Source organism: Trachurus trachurus (genome assembly GCF_905171665.1).
Source record: "Trachurus trachurus genome assembly, chromosome: 16".
In the NCBI taxonomy this organism is placed as follows: Eukaryota; Metazoa; Chordata; class Actinopteri; order Carangiformes; family Carangidae; genus Trachurus; species Trachurus trachurus.
Window position 1 is genome coordinate 10,574,736 of NC_139902.1, and position 18,925 is coordinate 10,593,660.

The 18,925-nt window shown below is 40.5% G+C and overlaps 3 protein-coding genes across 4 annotated transcripts; 1 reads left to right on the forward strand and 2 right to left on the reverse strand.

Moving 5' to 3' along the window:
- Positions 1–219: 219 nt before the first annotated feature.
- Positions 220–4,866, reverse strand: themis2 (thymocyte selection associated family member 2). Its single transcript, XM_083990236.1, has 6 exons — positions 4,750–4,866; positions 4,229–4,369; positions 3,713–4,141; positions 2,154–3,376; positions 1,802–1,919; positions 220–1,107 (listed from the first exon to the last, which is right to left on the reverse strand). The coding sequence occupies exons 1-6, from the start codon at positions 4,850–4,852 to the stop codon at positions 995–997; spliced, it is 2,127 nt and encodes a 708-aa protein (XP_083846362.1). The 5' UTR covers positions 4,853–4,866; the 3' UTR covers positions 220–994.
- Positions 4,867–6,240: 1,374 nt separating this feature from the next.
- ppp1r8b (protein phosphatase 1, regulatory subunit 8b) lies at positions 6,241–11,213 on the forward strand. The gene is made up of 7 exons (XM_083990055.1): positions 6,241–6,320; positions 6,867–6,927; positions 7,217–7,370; positions 8,201–8,418; positions 8,710–8,854; positions 9,046–9,110; positions 9,329–11,213. The coding sequence occupies exons 1-7, from the start codon at positions 6,265–6,267 to the stop codon at positions 9,680–9,682; spliced, it is 1,053 nt and encodes a 350-aa protein (XP_083846181.1). The 5' UTR covers positions 6,241–6,264; the 3' UTR covers positions 9,683–11,213.
- On the reverse strand, positions 10,829–18,782 carry cyp4t8 (cytochrome P450, family 4, subfamily T, polypeptide 8). 2 transcript variants are annotated; one of them, XR_014596059.1, is made up of 13 exons: positions 18,346–18,782; positions 17,203–17,347; positions 17,000–17,044; positions 16,779–16,906; positions 16,462–16,586; positions 16,175–16,329; positions 15,934–16,040; positions 13,987–14,177; positions 13,721–13,854; positions 13,226–13,290; positions 12,802–12,884; positions 11,855–12,392; positions 10,829–11,008 (listed from the first exon to the last, which is right to left on the reverse strand). XR_014596059.1 is itself a non-coding variant. In XM_083990054.1 (12 exons), the coding sequence occupies exons 1-12, from the start codon at positions 18,535–18,537 to the stop codon at positions 12,215–12,217; spliced, it is 1,548 nt and encodes a 515-aa protein (XP_083846180.1). In that variant the 5' UTR covers positions 18,538–18,782; the 3' UTR covers positions 10,830–12,214. The 2 variants fall into 2 exon arrangements, 1 of the variants encoding a protein (XP_083846180.1); XM_083990054.1 differs by having other exon boundaries at positions 10,830–12,392.
- Between the last annotated feature and the right edge of the window lie 143 nt (positions 18,783–18,925).

The window sequence follows — 18,925 nt, forward strand, 5'->3', positions numbered from 1 at the left end:
CCATCTAATGAAATAAATAAAAACACAGGATTTGACACAATGTGCACCTTTTTGTTCTCAGGTCAATAGTTTGATGTGGTGCGTGACAGAGTTTCTGTAACTGCTTGCAATAGTGCATGACCACGTGAGAAGCAGCACGGTAGTCTTTTTGATGCTACTGTGGTTAACTGTCGTCTCTGAAAAAGGACTGAATATTAGCAGGTGTTGTTTAGAGTTTGCATATATGCGCAAGGAGTTTGACATTATACATTAAATGCTTATACAAACAGCAGATAAGTTCCCATGCAAAGCTTATCATATGTACTTTTTGTCTGGGTTTAACAGGTGTTGATTCAGCACTGGCAATTTGGGGCAGTTTTATGAATACTTGCCTTGTACTGCAAAAAGCTGGTTATGTTTCATTCTAGAATGAACCATAATTATTTAGTATTGCACATTATAATTCTATTATATACAAAAGTACAAGCTAGAGACCCCAAATTACCAAAGCATTAAATCAACACTTTCCTTACAAGTTTGAACAAGCTGCACAAAGGCACAATTCACATTTCAACAAAAAGATAGACATTATGAAGTCAAAGTTTGAGTGGTATTATAAATGTAGAAAAGCAGTAAAAACCTTGAAGAGGATGAAGTGGGTTGAGTTGGTGCTCTTTGCTGTACCATCACCAAAAGCTCCTCTGGGTGCTTTGAATCTTTGAAACATTCTCACAGGTCCTTGAATATGTAGTACACTGTCATAAGTTTGTCATTAAATATAAAATATTAAACTGAAATATCTAACATAAACAATATCCAAACCATTAAAACCAAGTAGATGCAATACAAAATTAAGTCATATAATGACACATATAACAATATTTGGGATTAAATGAGCAGGCTGGCCTGGTCAGACTGTCATATCTCTGATGCACCAGCATTGAATGACTGAAAATAGTTGCAGTACAACATAGTTCCCCTAGTTTTTCACATGAATGCAGTCTCCACAGGATTTTTAGTAGAACATGGCATTCTCCTGTGCTGTCTTCATCAGTGTTGTAAAAGAATCATCCACTGTTTCATAGTCATGGTCACTGTCCACATCTGCTTCAACCTCACTCACCGACACTGGAGGGGGGGGGGCAGGCAAACAGTGAATCAGTTAGTGTTATTCTGTATTTTTGCAGTACAATCTTTCTTTCCAATGAAAAGAAAAAAATGACAACAATGAATCGATAAACTAAAAGCATGATAGCTCAATCCTTAAATGTCTCTAATAAAGATTTGAGCGGTATATCAACACTGAGTCTGTCCCACAAACACTCAATTGGCACCTAATATCAGATACTTAAAACAGCACCTGCTTGAGTGACACTGGGTTAGAACTACAGCCCCCTCTGTTTTTTTCTTCTTTTGGGGTGGGGAGGGGGGTGGGTCTTTTTGCCTTAAATTGACAGGAAAGTTGAGAGAGACAGGAAATGGTGAGGCAGAAAGAGGGGGAATGGAGTCGGCTGCAGCGAGGACTTTAGCCTGTCTGTGCATATGGGGCGCCTGCTCAACTCAGTGAGCTACACAGCCCCCCCAGCCCCCTCTGTTTTAAGAAGTTAACTTGCCTAAAATGAAACTATAACCTACCTGTTATCTTCACCTTCAAACTTAACACACAGACTTGAGGTTGATTGCTACACTATGAGATGGGGAAGTAGGAAACTGTTGTCGTAGATGACATCAGTCTAAACGGAGAAGTAGCACCACATGTAACCTCTAAGTGTAACTAGTAAGGCCAAGCTCTGTGTAAAACAGTCTGAAGAAAGGGCTCCACCTTTTATTATGGAATCCTCCATTTTCACGTAAGTGTTCGGCAGAGCTTTACCCGTTGTTGCTTCAGCTGCTGAGGTCTTTCGTGGAATAACTGGTGGCGCCTCATCACTGAGAATATCCTGCAGAGTAAGAGGAAGTAAAAAAAAAAAAACTCTGTTTTATTTCATGCATGAGATCTTTTTGACAGCAGAAAAGTGGAAGTTTAATGCCTTTGTATAGTTTCTGATCGGTGTGAGATTTCCTGAGAGAAGACGTGAGAAAAACTATCTGTCACAATCATTCTGAGTATAGCAGCTTTGTCAGTCATGATGCCTGAATAACAAGAGATTCTTAATAGCAAAAGTCATACTTACTGGGGGTGGGGGAGCTGGGGGCCGTTTTTTATCTAAAGTTAAACAGGCCATCTCCTTGGCTGGTACACTCTTATTCTGTTGCTGCTTGGACTTGCCTGCCTTGGTTTTCTTTGAGGCTTTTGAGGTTTTTTTGGGAGCGCTAGAAGTGGACAGATTTCTCTTTGGTGGTCGAGGAGGAGGAGCCTCATCCCCGTTCCCCTGTTTGTGAAATTCATATAAAAATGTGTCGGTCACTTCGGTAATCCTATCCACACAGCACTTAAAAGGTTGATCGCTGGGCCATGGCAGGGGATCCGTGGTGAAAGAGACAGACATAATGAGCCACTGGGTTGGGATCTCAAAACAGTGCTCTGGCCTGTGCAGGAAGCTGGCCTGGATGGTGGGCTCTAACATGGCCCCCTCTATTCTGAAACATGATAACCCAACCAGTGGATCAGTTTCCAGTTCAGTGTCACGGCTCACCACTTTAACATCCATTGGCAATCTCATGTCCTTACCCAAGTCCTTCAGTTTGTACTTTTTGTTATCAGAGAGTACTTCCACAAAGTGACCCTGCATGTACAGAGGCAGTAAAATCTCCTCCCTTTCCTTTTCCTGTTGGGCATCCTTTTCATCATCATCATCATCGTCGTCGTCATCATCCCCATCACCATCCTCTTGAACACGTCGACACAAAAGAGCCTCAACAGACTCCACCTGTGCCGTGCCGCTTTGGCAAGGCAACTCCATCCTTTCACAGCGAACGACCTCGAGCCTTTCCCCGACACTGAGACCAGGCAGGCCTTCCTCCTCCACCTCCTCGCAGTTCCTTGTAACACTGAGCGTCAAGCCTGGGGTCTTTTCTGAAGCAACGTACAGCTCGTAGACGGAATTAAACTCTCTCGGTCGTCTCCGAAGTCGTCCACCATATTGCTGAGACACCAGAAAGTACTGCTTTGCCTTCCTGCTCTTCAAGCTTGATAACAAAACCATGGGCGTTGTCCCTTTCTTGTGGAAAACCAGGTGCTCATTTTTGCTAAGTTCTCCAAGCCAGTTGCACTTGAACGGAGGGCGAGTCTCCGGACCTTCCAGTATCTCTACTACCACAGGGAAATGTTCATCTGGCTGGGAGAGGACCTCTGTCAGACTGAGCGGTGTCACAAAATTGACATCTTTGCACACTTCAGTCACGTCAACCACATCCACCTCCAAACTTGACGGGAATTTCAGCACATTCTTCCTTACTGTACAAAAAAAGTGCAAGAAACAGCACTGAAAATGTATTTTGGTAACAGACTAAATGAAAGCACAATAAACAAATTAAGCAACATTTGTTAACTTATTCATTACGCAAAACATTTAAAAAACATATAACCAAATGTACTGAAAGTCTCACATACTCATTATGCAGAAGAACAATCAATATAAGGGTGTTATAACTCTGATTAAATTACCCGAGGTAGTGCTATTTTTGTCATACTGTTTGTGTGTAAAATCTTGTTTTGCAAAGTAACTGCTAACTATTACACAGCAGATTATTTGGATTATTTTTGACCAGAAGTTTAAAAAGTAATTCTTACAGTGCATGATGGCTTGGACTTGGTATATTGGACTCAGGACAAGAGGCTGCACACTTTTCGTGGTCTTCTTGAAGCGAAACCTTCGACAACGCAGGGTGGCAGAGGACATGATCTCCTCCAGAGTGAAGCACTCCTCATTCTCACACTCATAGAATTCCCCTTTGGAAGAAAGCGGGATGCAGACTTCGGCTGAGGCTTGTTGTTGTCCTTGAACGTGACAGCGGACCTGACCTTCTTCTCCTCCCTCATGTCGCTCAATGGAAAGCAAAGTAAAAACTTTCCCGGCCCCAAGTGTTAAATTTCCAAGGGTCATCTTGGAGCGGTTGGTGAAAGTGAAGGGAAGGCTGGACTCCAGGCCTACAGGCCTCAGGCTCACCAACTCTTCTACGGTGCTGTACGGCATCTCCTCTGGAATGACCTTGAACAAGCCTGAGAAACAAACATGTGTCAGTGGTCAGCTAAAAAACAACAACATTCATCTGATCTAACGCAATCCTTTTTAAAGCACACACCAACCTGTGTGGTTAATAGGTAGCTCAAACTTCTCATTGTTGGTGACATCTTCACAGCAAACGGACAGGAGCTCAATACCAATGACCTTTATTAGATCCCCAGTAGAAAAGCACACTTCACTCCCAGAAATTTCATATATAGAGCCTGAAAAAGAAAGTAAGAAGTAGAGCAAAGAAGAAGAGCAAACAAGGTCATAAATCCACAACGAGCAAACCACAGAACACAGAAAATATTTTTCTTAAATAGGACACCATCTTAATACACATTTTTTCTGTAATATTTCTATTACTTAAAAATAATTTTAAAAACGGCACATAACTCTAGTTGTTATGTGCCTTCACCGTTACTGATTTTGGTAGATAGGCTACAAGTGTATGCAATTGATAAAGACAGATAATACATAAATTCAGATGTTCTTCAATTGGAAGCTATCTAACCTAAAGCCGTTTCTTATCCACTTTTCTGTGTCTTTATCTACACTCAGAGTTTCAATTCGGAATCAGTGAAAACAGCAGTAGACCTACCTTGGAAATAGACTCCAGAGCAAACCTGTAGAATTTTTGGCAGACAAGTATTGTCCAATGATGCAACTAACTGTTGAAGAGGCAAAGCAGTTGTGCCTGCCATCACTGTTGTCTCAGTGTGCTGTGATCAAAAATGAAGGCACGCAGCAAATGACAAGCGCAGCATAAAAGGTGGATTCTTTGTCAGTGACAAACCACAGAACTAAATGAGGAAGTTACCAGAGCTGAGCTGTGTGCATAATGCCTGCAATAACAAATCAAGCTGATAAAATGAGATCAGATAAGATAAATACAACAGGTGAGCATCTTATTTGTTCAAAACCTGATATATGCTAGTATCCACTGAATATAGATGAATCTGAGACGAGATGATGAATAGTTTTTTTTATAAGGAAACGTGAGCATACGTGTCTGTAAACGACAAATAGTGCAATGTGTTCATTTTACATAATGACATAGTCTACCATATTCTCAAATAGGTATAATTGATCATCTGTCAGTGTTGTGATAAGGCCTCACAAAAAAACAAAATTCCCCTGATGTTGTTTCTGTACCAGTTGCTGGTCTGACTAAACTGTGTGGACAGATTATTGAACAGAAACTTTCCAGAATTAATGATTGATATTTGAGAGGAAGAACTGAAATGTTCCACTCAGTCATGAGTTCTCTGTAAATTCGATTTTATTCAAATGCCGCCAACCTCTCTCCTCCTAACTTGATACTAGTTCTTTTTAAAACCTGTGACAGTAAATGTAGACTCCTGTCTATTCAAAGTACCTCCTACAGCATATATAGCAGAAAAAGCGGGCACCTTCACTTCCTTTTGCTGATCTGCCCTCAAACAGACAAAGGATCCTCCCGCCTCTTGACATGGGGAGGAAGCCCCTCAAAGCATCTCTCAAAACGCAACCACACTTTCTAAATGAGCCCTGCTGCGTCAGATGCTGTCTGGTCTTGTTCTGGGGTTTTGACCCTCCTCATGATCTATGTTTGTAATTCAATGTCGCACTGACATAAAGAGAAAATAGAAGTGTTCTTGTAGGCCTTTCACCACTGTCGAACCACAACAACACCTCATTAGGCCTATAGGTAATGGCAACGTAAATAACTTTCTGAGAGACCTGCTGTGTTCAGGTTCTCATATCATGAGGTGGTCTGACCACTAACTCTACACCACTGCATGACCACTGCATAAAAAACTGCATGTCTTTTGCAGCACATGGCTGTTTCGGGTCAGAAATTTTAGGAACTGGGAGCCTCTGGTGGTTCTGGAGGGAACTTTATTCTTGTTCACTGTATTTCCTCAAATACGGTAGGCTACTATTCATGACACAAGCACCACAACAGCTCGCCTCAGTCTCGCTTCAAATGAAGGAAAAAACATTAAAAGTCACTAATGGCTCTAATTTGGTCTTATCATTACTTTTTTTTCACGACTGCAAAACTTCAACTCCCATCACCCCCCGCGGTGACGTTTACCCATCATGCAGCTCGGCCTTGAGAAGATGAGGCAAGATGGCGACTAAAACAAGCAAGTGCGAGGATCCCCCTCCTTTTGATTGTCCAACATGGTGAGAAAATGCACATGCTAAAGTTGTACCAGTGTGTTTGAAGCGCAGGGTCAGGTGCAAACGAGCAACCTGACGTTCAGACATTTCTAAAAGTCAACTTTACTCGGAGAAAAGCTTGTGGGGACCGGAGCTAGCGTTAGCATCTGCGTAAGCTAACAGGCTAACTCCGGTAACGCTGGCGTTTATCTAAAAATGGTGTGGGTGTTTCTTCTAAACAATATGAGGGATGAGAGGTTTAATTTGAACAATGTCACACACACACGCGCATACACAAGGCATTTATATATTAAAGAGCTATATTTGATCCCTTCAGCCTTCATGTTGATCTGAGTTGATGTTGCTCTTGTAGTAGATGGCGACCGCTGCAAAACGTTTCCATGTTGGCTGAAGAGGATGCAGCAGCTGTTTTTATGTATAAATATCCACGCACAACCAGAGAAAAAAAGCAAATATGTCAATTCATCCCATGTCCATCATACACCCCTCACACACATGCTATATCAATTGTCTAAATGCTGAAACTGGTCTCTGACTGTTTGCTTTCAGGGCAGGCAAGCCGCCCCCGGGGCTCCATCTAGACGTGATGAAAGGAGATAAACTGATAGAGGTAACAGGTTATTGCATGCAATGGTCTATGAAAATTCGTTAAATGCACCAGATACGAGCTTGACAGTCCACTTTGTCCCAGATGTGTTGCACACTGGGATGCTATATATGGCTGCAAGGCTTCCAATGGTGCAAGAGCAGCATCAAGCCCTGAGATTTAAGCTTTGCAGTGGGAAGCGTCACTGTTGAGTTATGGCTCAGAGGCACAAAGACACACATTGCAGACTGTTTACATACACTTTCCACCTGCTGTTGTGATGACTGTTGCCACTGAAACTCTGTCTTTGTAGAAACTGATCATAGATGAAAAGAAGTACTACCTGTTTGGGAGAAACCCGGACTGGTGTGACTTCACCATCGACCACCAGTCATGCTCACGTGTCCACTCTGCCCTGGTCTACCACAAACACCTGAAAAGGGTCTTTCTCATAGACCTCAACAGCAGTAAGGCGCCATTCACCTTTTATATCCAGTTTGTTCAAGTTGATAAACTGTAAATGGAAGATCTGTTGTGTTTAAACTGTAGCAGTTTGAAATTTTCAGTTGTGCTCTGGAAGTTATACTATTTATGACACTTACAGGAGAAGTGATAAATAGAACAATTGAGAAAAATGTAGGCTATTTATTTTTTGTTATGTTACAATTATTATTAAGTCTTTCGGTTTTTTAAGGTATCAGAGTGTGCTTGCTATCTAGCTATGAAGCTACGTACTTTCCTTGATAAATGAAGCACAAATGGTGGAATTTTACTCCACCAGCCATTAGGCTGGTGTTGCCATATGGCAACAACAGAATGAGTTTGGTGTCCTATTCCCAACGTTGTGGTAACAAGCTCCAGAAAATCCACAGGGCCAGGACCCAGCAGACTGGGAACAGAGTTTAGAGTACATCCCTTAAGGGGGTTGAGCAAAACATGTTCATGTTACAAACAATACATTTGTGTGAGAATCAATACACCACCTACAATATTGATGATGATGATAAAGTAAAATAAACCAACCATTTATTAAGTCTTTATAACTTACTTTGAATTAGATTAGATTTGATGTAGTAATATCATGGGGAATCACATGCTAAATCATATTGAACACTTGTTTAACACTAATTGATTGGTTGATTGGTTCTGAGAAAAAAAAACTTGTTTTGGTATTGATCAGGCTTATTGTAACAGCAGCACATGGATTACCACCAAGTCCAAATCTCATTGATGAATGCCATAATGAGGTAACTAAAAACATTCTCATACATAAACATTCTTATTTGTCACATTTTAGCACACGGTACTTTCCTCGGACACATCCGTCTGGAGGCACACAAGCCTCAGCAGGTCCCTATAGACTCTACAATATCTTTTGGGGCCTCAACAAGGACATACACCATCAGAGAGAAACCCCAAACCCAAGGCACTGCTGGTACAGGGGACAGTAAGACAGGAGAGGACGAGGAGCTGAAAGGACTGCTTGGTCTTCCAGAAGAAGAAACAGAACTAGAGGTACGTTTAATGTCTTGATAATAACAGTATGTCACAGATTTCTGTGTTAGTAGAGTACTCATATTTGTTTAAAATATATTTTAGTCCCTTAACACTACTTTAATACAGTATGTGTTACTGAAACATTTCCCCCCTCAAATATTCTCTATTATCAGAGTGATTAACACACAATATACTGTCTGATATTTTAGGAACATAATGTTGAAGTAAGATATGATGGTTAAATAACCTGTTTTTGCCTGTTGCCAGCGTATTAACATCTAGTTATGTTCCCTTGGGAAAAAATGACAGAACCTGACAGAGTTCAACACAGCACACAACAAGCGCATCTCCACGCTGACCATCGAAGAGGGCAACCTGGAGATCCAGAGGCCTAAAAGGAAACGAAGGAACTCAAGAGTAACTTTTAACGAGGAAGACTCCATTATTAACCCAGGTACAAATCCATGTGATACTAATACTATCTCGATAAAACTGAAATAGAGGTCTGTGTTTTAACAACTTTAGTTTTTACTGACTGTGCCAGTATCGAGTAGTACATTTTTGTCATACCGTATATAAATTGTCCAGTTTTCCACTGTAAATATAATAATAATACTGTAGTAACACTGTTTTGAATGTTTACAGAGGATATAGACCCCTCAGTGGGACGGTTTAGAAATATGGTGCAGACTGCCGTCATCCCCATAAAGGTAAGATGTGAATTTGCTTAGAAGTTTTTGTCATTAAAAATGTTTATATGTTAAATAGTAATATTCAAAGTATTGTGTGCATTTTGGCAAAAAATATTATCTGGCATTGTGAAGCCTGCAGTGGGTGAGGTGTGCAATGTGCAGAGGTTGTAACTTTGTAACATCTGGGCTTAAAATGTGTGACATGCAAAATGAATACTGTGTCATCCCCGCTGTAGAAACGGAGATCAGAGGGCCAAAACACCCTGGGCCTTGATGAACTGACATCAAAGCGTATCCATGGCTACAGCCTGGGCGGTGGTCTCTACGGGGACTTGCCTCCCACCAGTCACGAGAACCAGCCAACTGGAGCTCCAGGAGGCGCTGCCATGCAGGGAGGGCTTCCCCTGCCCTTCCCTAACCCAGCACCAGAGGTAGACCTTGCCCCAGAGGCTCCGCAGCCCCCTGTCACCCTAAACCCCACCCCCGTCACAGCCCCCTATCTACCAGAGACCCACAACGAGCCACGCAAAAAGAAGTACGCCAAAGAAGCTTGGCCAGGCAAGAAACCCACCCCATCACTACTCATCTAACCAGTATGGTAAAGCTGCTGACTCTCAGGTTACCGCTAGATACAACAGGGACTGTGACCTGGCAGAGGTGGAGTTACTCACTTCAATATTTCTTTTTTATTTGTTGTGTTACTCATTGTCATCAGAAAAGCACCACACAAGTAACCAGTGGTGTATCAGAAGATATCTTCCATTTTACTAAGTCAGTCAGCAGTTGATACGTTGGCAGAAAAACTACAAACAAAATATACAGACTTGGCAGAGAGACTTTTAGTACCCGATTGGCCGTTAAATATACTTGTCAGAGTGAATGGAAACATGGATATGATTGGTCACTGAGTTATGTTTTTGATGTAATGGATGTAATTTTTTTTTCTACTAAACACGTTTCAACTGTTTTTTCACTCTTTCAATATTTTGATAATACTATTAAACAAATGGCTGAAAAGTACTTTTATATGAGATATTTTACTGTGAGAAGTCAGGAAAGACAGAGAATCCAGACATGAAGTCAGTCTCCATCAAAACACAGGGCTGCTTTTTGGCGTGATATAATTTACTCATGAGCTCTCAGACATTTGTATTACCTGTTTTAGACTCAATATGGTATTGATTGAAGTGTGTTGCATTTGTCCCATACGCCACTAGATGGTGACGAGGTCAGAGTTTTCATGGAGGCTTGGCTACAAACTTGCACGACCAACTGTTCATGGCCTGTTGCACTAACCTTGTTCAAAATCGTCGTGTTGCTTCTCATGAAAGTGGCGCTGCAAGCCTCTAGTTATTCATTTGGATTCTTCTGCAGATAAAAGCCATTTGCCCTGTCCAAACAGTATGTTTGTCATTTTTGTCCTATGGCTTTTCTTGGTACATTGAGTTTTAAATGGTTTGTTGCCTATTTTTCCCAGCACCAGTATACTGTAAATACTAGGATTTTACATTGCTTTTTTTTTTTTTTTTTTTTTTTTTTTACATTTGATTGGTAATTGGAAAGTTACTCAGTAGTAACAGAATAGAATGGATTCCAGCACAATAACAAAAACATTTTTTTTGCTGCAAAACAAGAAGTTAGTGAAAACAAGTGTTTGGTTTTAGGAAGATTTAATGGTCATGTGACATGTAACATGTCAACAGATTTCACATGCAACATGAGTACTGCGCAGTTTATACCGTACACTATTCATCGTTTGTTTTCCTGATTCAAACTAGACATAGGAATAGAAGAAGACAGAGGAGCAGAAATGCGTAAGTAATGTACTTGAAGTCAAGTTAAGGTCCCATGGAATGGTACCATTACTTCTTTGCTTTCATTATAAGGTAGACAGCAGAGAAGGGAGAGGTGGTAACCTGCAACAAAGGCATATCGGAGTTATCACACATGAGACATGTGGTCACAGGACTTAGTTTGCATTTTAACCACAAGGCCACAACAATAGACATTTATTTCCTCTTGCTCTTAGGTGTGAAACTGGCCTGAGGCATCAAGCTAATTATAAGCTGGGCTTGTAGATTTGTATGAAAGGTGGGCTGAGTTCAATGAACAGGAATGAGTTCACCCATTAAAACACACGGCTTTCCATGAAGAGCAGCTTTCCATTGCATTCAAGTAGTCCTTTCATGGGACCTTTACATTAGTCGAGTTGAAGATCGCAGATCAAAGAAAGACGAGGTGTTTCATTTTTACAAACTGTGCTGGTGACTTTCTGTCCTTGTGGGCCTGTGGATTTTGTAATCATAATGACTGTAAATAAAAAAATGTATTACTTTTGACTCAAAATTCTACTGTGTTTTCAGCCCAGTAAATTATCTTGGATTTACCCTTTGTTTTTTGCCACATCAACTGTCTATATTTCTAGGGTGCCTGATGAAATATCCTCTTGGAGCAAGTTCTTTAATGGCTCATGAGTAAACAGCATAGACTGAGGACAAAGGTTATCCTGTGTGTTAGGAGCGTTCCTAAGACCCAATTGTGGGGATGTCTCATGTCTCGGAAGTACATTTGACCTACTTTAAATTAGTTCATGGGACACTTAACATCACAGTTGTCGGTTAGATGTGTGAATCATCACACAATATCAGTGAGTTAGTGTTTAGTTTCTTCTTACAGATACAAAAATTTAACTTTCAAACTACATACTGTAACATAAACTTGCAGAAAGCAGGCAAAATGTAAATGGCGAAGCTTCAGCTAACCTTTTGTTTCATTGGTCTTGGCTCAGTCATTTTCCACAATTGAAACTGTGAACTCCAAATATATATTACATGATATATTTACAAATGAAAGCAAAATATTTTTCAAAGATGTGATATTTAATACAAACTGATTAGGTGCAAATACCAAAATGTCCTCTTCTGATAGAAAGTGCAAAAGTGTCACTTAAGAAGTGTTACATATTCAGTCACGGAATAAAACACAAGTTAATTATATATTAATAATATATTAATGCAAAGCTTAGTAAAATATTTAATTAATGATAATTTCATTTTTTTTTTAAATCCCTCATTGAAAACTGAAATTTCCAGTTAGACAGTATTCACCGCAGTTATTTCCCTTTACACTTCCGGGTCTACAGGTTTGATTTTAATGTGGATGCCGTTCAGTGAGCGGAGCACCAGCCTGGGAATGATCTTAGGTGTCCAAGCAGGATCCTCAATCAGCTGATATTTCCTCAGTGTCAGGGCCACCACCACTTTCATCTCATTCATGGCAAAGTTCTGTCCAATGCAGTTTCTGAGAGAGGAATACATTACATAAAACAGCATGTTTGGCATATGTGGTCATGCATTTAAAGAAAAGACTTTGCTAAATTAAGTGATACATGCTGTGTGTCCAACTGGTGAAATAGACACTTGAACTAGCAATAATCTTAAGCAAGTTGATATGTCCTGTAGGTTCATAGTTAGTTATCCTACTACACTCAGCTTTCCATTGTCATGAGATCAGTCCTTTGTCATACTGATCCCTAATCAAAGCTTAAAATGACGGTGGTGCTAGGTTACACATCCACATAATACAGACCTATGTGGGATAAATGAGTAAACAGCATGAACTGAGTAAACTATCCGTAAACAGAGAACCTCCCTGCCAAGTTCTTACTGACTCGGTCAGACCGGTCACACGGAATCAGGTGTGGACAAACCTTGGGCCAGCTGAGAACGGCACAAATGCATGAGGTGACCTCTTGGCCACATTCTCTGGCAGGAAGCGCAGTGGGTCAAAGACCTGCAATGATAAATAAATGGTAAATTAAAGTCAGTGTGGCATAAAACACACATAATCAAATATCCATCTGAGTTCCCGCTTATTCGCACACAGGATATAGTGAGTGAATAAACCATGAAAGCACACAGAAGTCAGTGCATGGCAGCTAACCAGCCAGAGCACTTTACTTAAGCACCACTTTGAAGACATAATGAAGCAGGGTGCTGGGCCAGCACAGAAAAGAGGCACCATAATCGCCCTTTTATCATTGGTTCTGCTATTAATGCCAATTATCGTGTACGGCCACAGGTGAGCTTTCACTTCACAAAGATTTGCTCAGAATTTAAATCATCTTGACTTACATCAGGATTTTCCCAAACAGTTGCATTCCTGTGAATGGCAAACACACTCGTTCCAACAAGGCAACCTACCAACAGGAGAAAAAAGGTGTAGTTTGGTTCACTGACAATAAGCAGACCAACAAATGCATTCACATGCAAGGAAATTGCTTCTCAAGTTTATCCTCGTCGTGGTCAGTCACTATTGAGTGTTTTTTCTAAATAGTCAGTTTATGATTTTAAAGCTAGCTAACTATGAGGGGGAAATGTAGATCAAGCTACTAATTGGTGTATATTGTGAAGTGGTGAGTAAGTAAAACAATAACAAGGGTCCACTGCGGAAAACAAAATGGATAAAAGTTAATATTTTAGCTTCTACAGCAGGGTAAAGGTCATTCTGTATGCAACAGTTTGCCGTCTTATCTATATTAACTTTCTGAAAACATTAACTACTACTTTGTCACTTTCTATATATATATAGCCTATTGTGGTTTCATCACTAGAATATGTACCACATACCTTCAGGCACAGTCCTTCCATCAAAAAAGGTCATGGGTTTGGTGAGTTGTCTAGACATCCCTGGTACAGGAGGGTAAAGACGAAGGCTCTCTTTTATGCACATTGTAGTGTATGGAATTTTTTGAAGATCCTCCCTGAAAAAAATAAGACATGCAAACAGTTACAAGTGGTCAATACATAATAAAAGAAGAGCCCCATCAAAACCAGCACTGAGTAGAACTGACTTCCACGTGTGAGTGTTCCATGTTTTTGAGGTGCAAGCCTACCACTCCATGGTGTCCTTGTCTTGTAGGGCCTCAATAATCTCATTCCTGCAGATGTTCTGGTGTTCTGGGTGGCAGGCCAGACAGTAGAGGATGAAAGACACGCCGCTGGCCGTGGTGTCATGGCCCTCGAACATGAAGGTGTCCACTTCTGCTCGTAAATCCTCATCTGATAAACCCTGCTGCTTCTCATCCTGGGAAGTGAAATCAGGACCAAAAATGTGTATAAAAAACATACTATTCACTGAAATTCCTACTACTATGACATTTAAAATAGAAATAGTCATTATGTATTTTATTCATAAAGTATTTTTCAAATGAGCACTGCACTTGATAATGTAAACCATAGGGAAAGCACATAAGATACAATAAAAGATCATGGGTGTCAGGTTTATGTTCTTGCACATAAACTCTATGCCCCATCACTAGGTACAAAGATGATGGCAGGGGATTTCAGCTTCACAAACTAAGAGATAACCTCTTCATGAAAATTAGATTTTACTGTATGCCCTGCTATGTCAACTGTATTTAATTCACATTTGATAGGTTATCTTGTCTGTGTGAAAGTATTAACATGCATAAGCTTGTTTGCTAACAAAAAAGTCGAGGTGAGTCAGGCAATGGCAGCTCAGGGATGTTTACAGCAAATAGATCTTTCCAAAGGCCAGCACTGTCCTAGATCTTCTTGTTAGCTCCTGCATAAAGAATATGCCTTCAGGCCATTGCTTAAGACTACCTTATAAAAGGACTATTGCCTTTGTATCAGCCATTGATATGCTGAACATGAGGCCTCTGCGCATAAGAGCCCTCTGAGTTTCCTTTTGCACCAGGGTCTTGCCACTTGTACATGGTATTTGTATGATATACTAAACCACCTCTAATATTGTCTCTTGTTTTTATATATGACTTAATGTTTTCCATTGTTATTGTCCTTTTGTGTGGTTCTAACTACTGCTCTTATTGATAGTGTATTGTTTTATACCGTTTTATACCCTGGCTGCAAATGTCTCTGTATAGTGCATGATAGGAATGGGTGATATTTTACCGTTTGCGATATACCGTCAAAACATTTCCCCACGATAAGAATTTGTCATATCGCGGTAATAACGATAAATTCCAGTTGATGACGTTTTTTTTTTTTTTTTTTTTACTTTATTGTATTCAGATTTACTCCCGTTTGATGACATTGTGTGCACCCATGCACTCGCAGCCCAGCTCACGTGACAGGCACCTGCGTGCAGACCTGACCTCTTGGCTCACGTGAAGAACAATAACAAACATGACGGAACGCGGAGCTGAGAGCGAGGAGCTCATTGCTAAACGAGGCTCCAGCATTTGAATAAATGTTGAATCTGTTCTCACATTTAAAACTTGTTTGATTTGAGTATTACAGTTTTGCAGTACAGGTGATTTGGTATGTTTTTATCGTTACCGGGATAAATGGCAGAAATTATCTTGATACATTTTTTAGTCCATATCGCCCATCCCTAGTGCATGATTAGATGAAGGTACTTTTTAAATTTTTTAATATATTTTTTGGACTTAATTGACAGGATAGTTGAGAGACAGGAAATGGGGAGGCAGACAGAGGGGGAATGACATCAACAAAGGGCCACCCGATGCGTGATTCGCACTGGGGCCGGCTGCAGCGAGGACTGTAGCTTCTGCACATGGGGCGCCTGCTCAACCCACTGAGCTACACTGATGCATGTACATTTCTTTGCAGTTTTAACGTCTGGCTGTTGCTATTTTAAGTCTCAAAAAACTTAAAATAATCTTAATTATTATCATTTTGAATTAATTTATTTTTAAAGAGTTCACTATTTTTTACTTTCCACTATCACATCTCAAAAGTACCGTAACCTACGCAGCATTGTCAATGTCAATAGCCTGAGAAAAAAGAATCAACTGTATTAAGTTAGAGGTTGGAGCCAGTATAACATAACATACTCGTGCAAAGAGAAGAATGTCCAGAAAGTCCAAATTTCTCTTGGATGGAATATGGTCCAACCCCTTCTCTTCTTTTAGAGCTTCTTTCCTCTTTCTTATGACTTCCTCTTCAAAAGATGAGATGATGTGTGAGTATTTGCAGACTTTAGAAATAGGTATACTACACTACAACATGACATGTATTTAAATATTTGCCAACAGTTTCAGATTGTTGTTAATCATTTTTGTATGCCGAGCTTACCTGTATGACTGTGAGCTACCCTGCAGGCTTTTCTATATCTAAAGCCATGTGGGCTGAGGTAGAAAATGAGATCGTTGTGGTATGGAAATGTCCTGAACCGCAGGTTAATCAGATCACTGAGTTCATACACTGCTTTGATGTATGCATTTGTTCCACTGAAATGAAATGCAAGCAAACATCAAAAGCTACGTCTCTTCTGCTCATGATTAAGACGGATGATGCAGTTCACAACTGAGAACATGGAAATGAAAGTGTGAATGGAGCTAGGAAAGTATTTATGGACTCACCTCTCAGTCTGACAGTTACTGCTGTAGCTGAACGCACACTTCAAGATGCTGTCCAGTGTCATGAGGCTCACATGTTCAAACAATTCAAAGGATTCATTGGTGGTTGCATAACCTTCCCACTTGTCCTAGCAACAGTGAGAGAACAGATGTGACATCTCTGCAGGATATGGAAAAAACTCTGACATATTTATTAACTTTACAGAAAATAGGTCATCTGAACAGCCTTTCCTTGTTATGTCTGAATTATTACTTCACCATTTTCATTTTTTGGTCTATTATGAATTGTTATTTACACAAATAACTTGTTATGCACTTACCAACATAGTTTTAGCAGAATCTGACATCAGATTTACATATCCCTTCAAAATATCATAATGGAAACCTGGCGTCAAGAGCCGTCTGTGGCGAAACCACTTCTGACCTTTAGATACCAATAAACCTTCCCCTGGAGACAGAGACGGACATAATGTGTGTAAGTGAATAGACAACTTTGAAATAAGCCACAACATGCTGTAGAAGAAAGGCCGATGAGTCTTACCAATCCATGACTCAATAAACCTGTATGCCACATCATCCTTTGGTTCTGTTAGGAAACAAATTCATAAAAATCTTTGTGTCATTGACCTATGATATGACAATGTAGGTCACTGACCTTTGAAAGATTATATAAACCACAATTGAAAACACTGGTGTGATGGTAAATCATAGTCAAAATCAATATACCAAAAATATCTCACACACCTGTTGATGTCAGTATAGTTTTAACATAATCAGGATGGTGAATGTTGAGGAAACTAACAAAGGGACCGAACCACAGTGGGAAAGCATATGGATATTCCCGACCCCATTCCAGTAGCTTGTCAAAGTCTTTCCCATCCTGTTTAAACTGAAAGAAAAATCAAAACATAAGATGCTTGGTGAAATAGTCATGTAACTTGCATGATTTGTGAATGATTCACTGAAGGGGACAATCTGTTTGTTTGCTTAAACCATGATGTTTACCAGCTGTGTCTTTCTAATGTGCCGACCTGCATGGTTTGCAAGCACTTTAATCTGTTTCTTTGCTTAAACCAGGGTTTCCAAAACTTTTTCACATAAAGTCCACTGAACTGACAAAGCACCCCCCTCTTGATAAACTTCTGGCCTCGCATCTGAAAACCTTTAGATATTCTATTATTGTTTTAAAAAAATATGGAAATGGATGACCACATGAGGACCCCTTGGGGCCCCCAAACCCCACTTTAAGGGCCACTGGTTAAAACCACTTTGTTCATCAGCTGTGATAACAAAATATTTGGAGGTATTTGGAGTAAATAGCAATACCACAATGTAAATAGCCTAATATCTCATTCCCTGAAATGAAAAGTTATTATTACCAAAAACCTTTTTAACCAGACAACTTAGCCTCCTACTACAATTAACCTATGAGACCTTAATTAATAGGCAACACCCCTTTTAAATGATGTCTTATTAAAAATCTGTAATCAGCATTTAAATATTTAAGTTGTTCTTGGTTGGTAAGTGTAATTTGAACGATTATAACGTGGTCTATTACGTAAGGCTATTTGATCAAATTGTCAAATTCAGCCAAATGGCTCAATGTAAAGTAAAACATTGACAGCAGTCAGGTAAATAGGCAACTAGGCTACTATCGGCTATAGTTTAGGCAACAACTAGGCTATAGAGATAGCGGAGTCGATGTATGCAAAACTGTAGGCAGGTCTGCTAAATCGTAGGCTTCAAAACAGTGGGATACACCGCTGCTTCTCTCATCAAACAACGACCAGAGAAGGCTACCTACCTGCATCGTAGTAGCCTACAGTTCTGCACAAAGTTAGAGTTGTCGTTGCCACGCTGCTGAAAGCTCGTTAACTGAGTTCCTACCTGGAAAACATGTCCAACCAGCCAGTGTCCCGGTGGTCCCGGGAAAACCTCGAAGCTCCGAAGCGCAGCCTTTCTCTTGACGAGCAGGACACACAGTTTATAGACAACGACCAAAAGACAGAGGAGAGCGAACAAGTGATGCATGCGGGGCCAGCCAAACTGAAACAGCACGAAAGCCTCAGTTAACTCCATGTCGACCTGGACGCTGCTGCAGGACAAGCCTCTGAGCACAACAAAGGCTGACCCGACCTGCCTGCAGAAATACGACGCTCTTCGCTTCCGATTCGTCGCTTCCGACTCGGACAGTTAAGGGATCGTTAAGGGAAAGTTAAGGGAACCTCAACCCCGTTTTTTTGCTCCCTTTTTTTGCGCCGCTCTCTGTTGTGTAGGTGCTGTAGCCTCTTCGCTGTCTAAACACACTTTGTCGTCGACGAGATCTTTAGCCTATTCTTCCAGAGCGAAATACGCGAAATGTCTTGGACATAAATCATTGTAACGCATTGGACCAGGCAAAGATGAAAAAACACTCAAGGTTATTTAATCTGGCCCAGCGCTGCTCTTTAACACGCAAAACAGAAAT

What these genes read in the sequence shown, in the direction of transcription:
- ppp1r8b (XM_083990055.1), top strand. Translation starts at nt 6,265, where the DNA reads ATGGCGACTAAAACAAGCAAGTGCGAGGATCCCCCTCCTTTTGATTGT. An exon ending in AAGGAGATAAACTGATAGAG is followed by an intron (nt 6,928 to 7,216) that starts GTAACAGGTTAT and finishes CTGTCTTTGTAG; the next exon opens with AAACTGATCATAGATGAAAA. An exon ending in TCTCATAGACCTCAACAGCA is followed by an intron (nt 7,371 to 8,200) that starts GTAAGGCGCCAT and finishes GTCACATTTTAG; the next exon opens with CACACGGTACTTTCCTCGGA.
- themis2 (XM_083990236.1), bottom strand. Translation starts at nt 4,852, where the DNA reads ATGGCAGGCACAACTGCTTTGCCTCTTCAACAGTTAGTTGCATCATTG. An exon ending in CTCTGGAGTCTATTTCCAAG is followed by an intron (nt 4,370 to 4,749) that starts GTAGGTCTACTG and finishes TTTCTTTTTCAG; the next exon opens with GCTCTATATATGAAATTTCT. An exon ending in AGTCCAAGCCATCATGCACT is followed by an intron (nt 3,377 to 3,712) that starts GTAAGAATTACT and finishes TTTTTTGTACAG; the next exon opens with TAAGGAAGAATGTGCTGAAA.
- cyp4t8 (XM_083990054.1), bottom strand. Translation starts at nt 18,537, where the DNA reads ATGGAGTTAACTGAGGCTTTCGTGCTGTTTCAGTTTGGCTGGCCCCGC. An exon ending in GGTAGCTCACAGTCATACAG is followed by an intron (nt 16,041 to 16,174) that starts GTAAGCTCGGCA and finishes CATCTTTTGAAG; the next exon opens with AGGAAGTCATAAGAAAGAGG. An exon ending in CCGTTCTCAGCTGGCCCAAG is followed by an intron (nt 12,393 to 12,801) that starts GTTTGTCCACAC and finishes TTCCTCTCTCAG; the next exon opens with AAACTGCATTGGACAGAACT.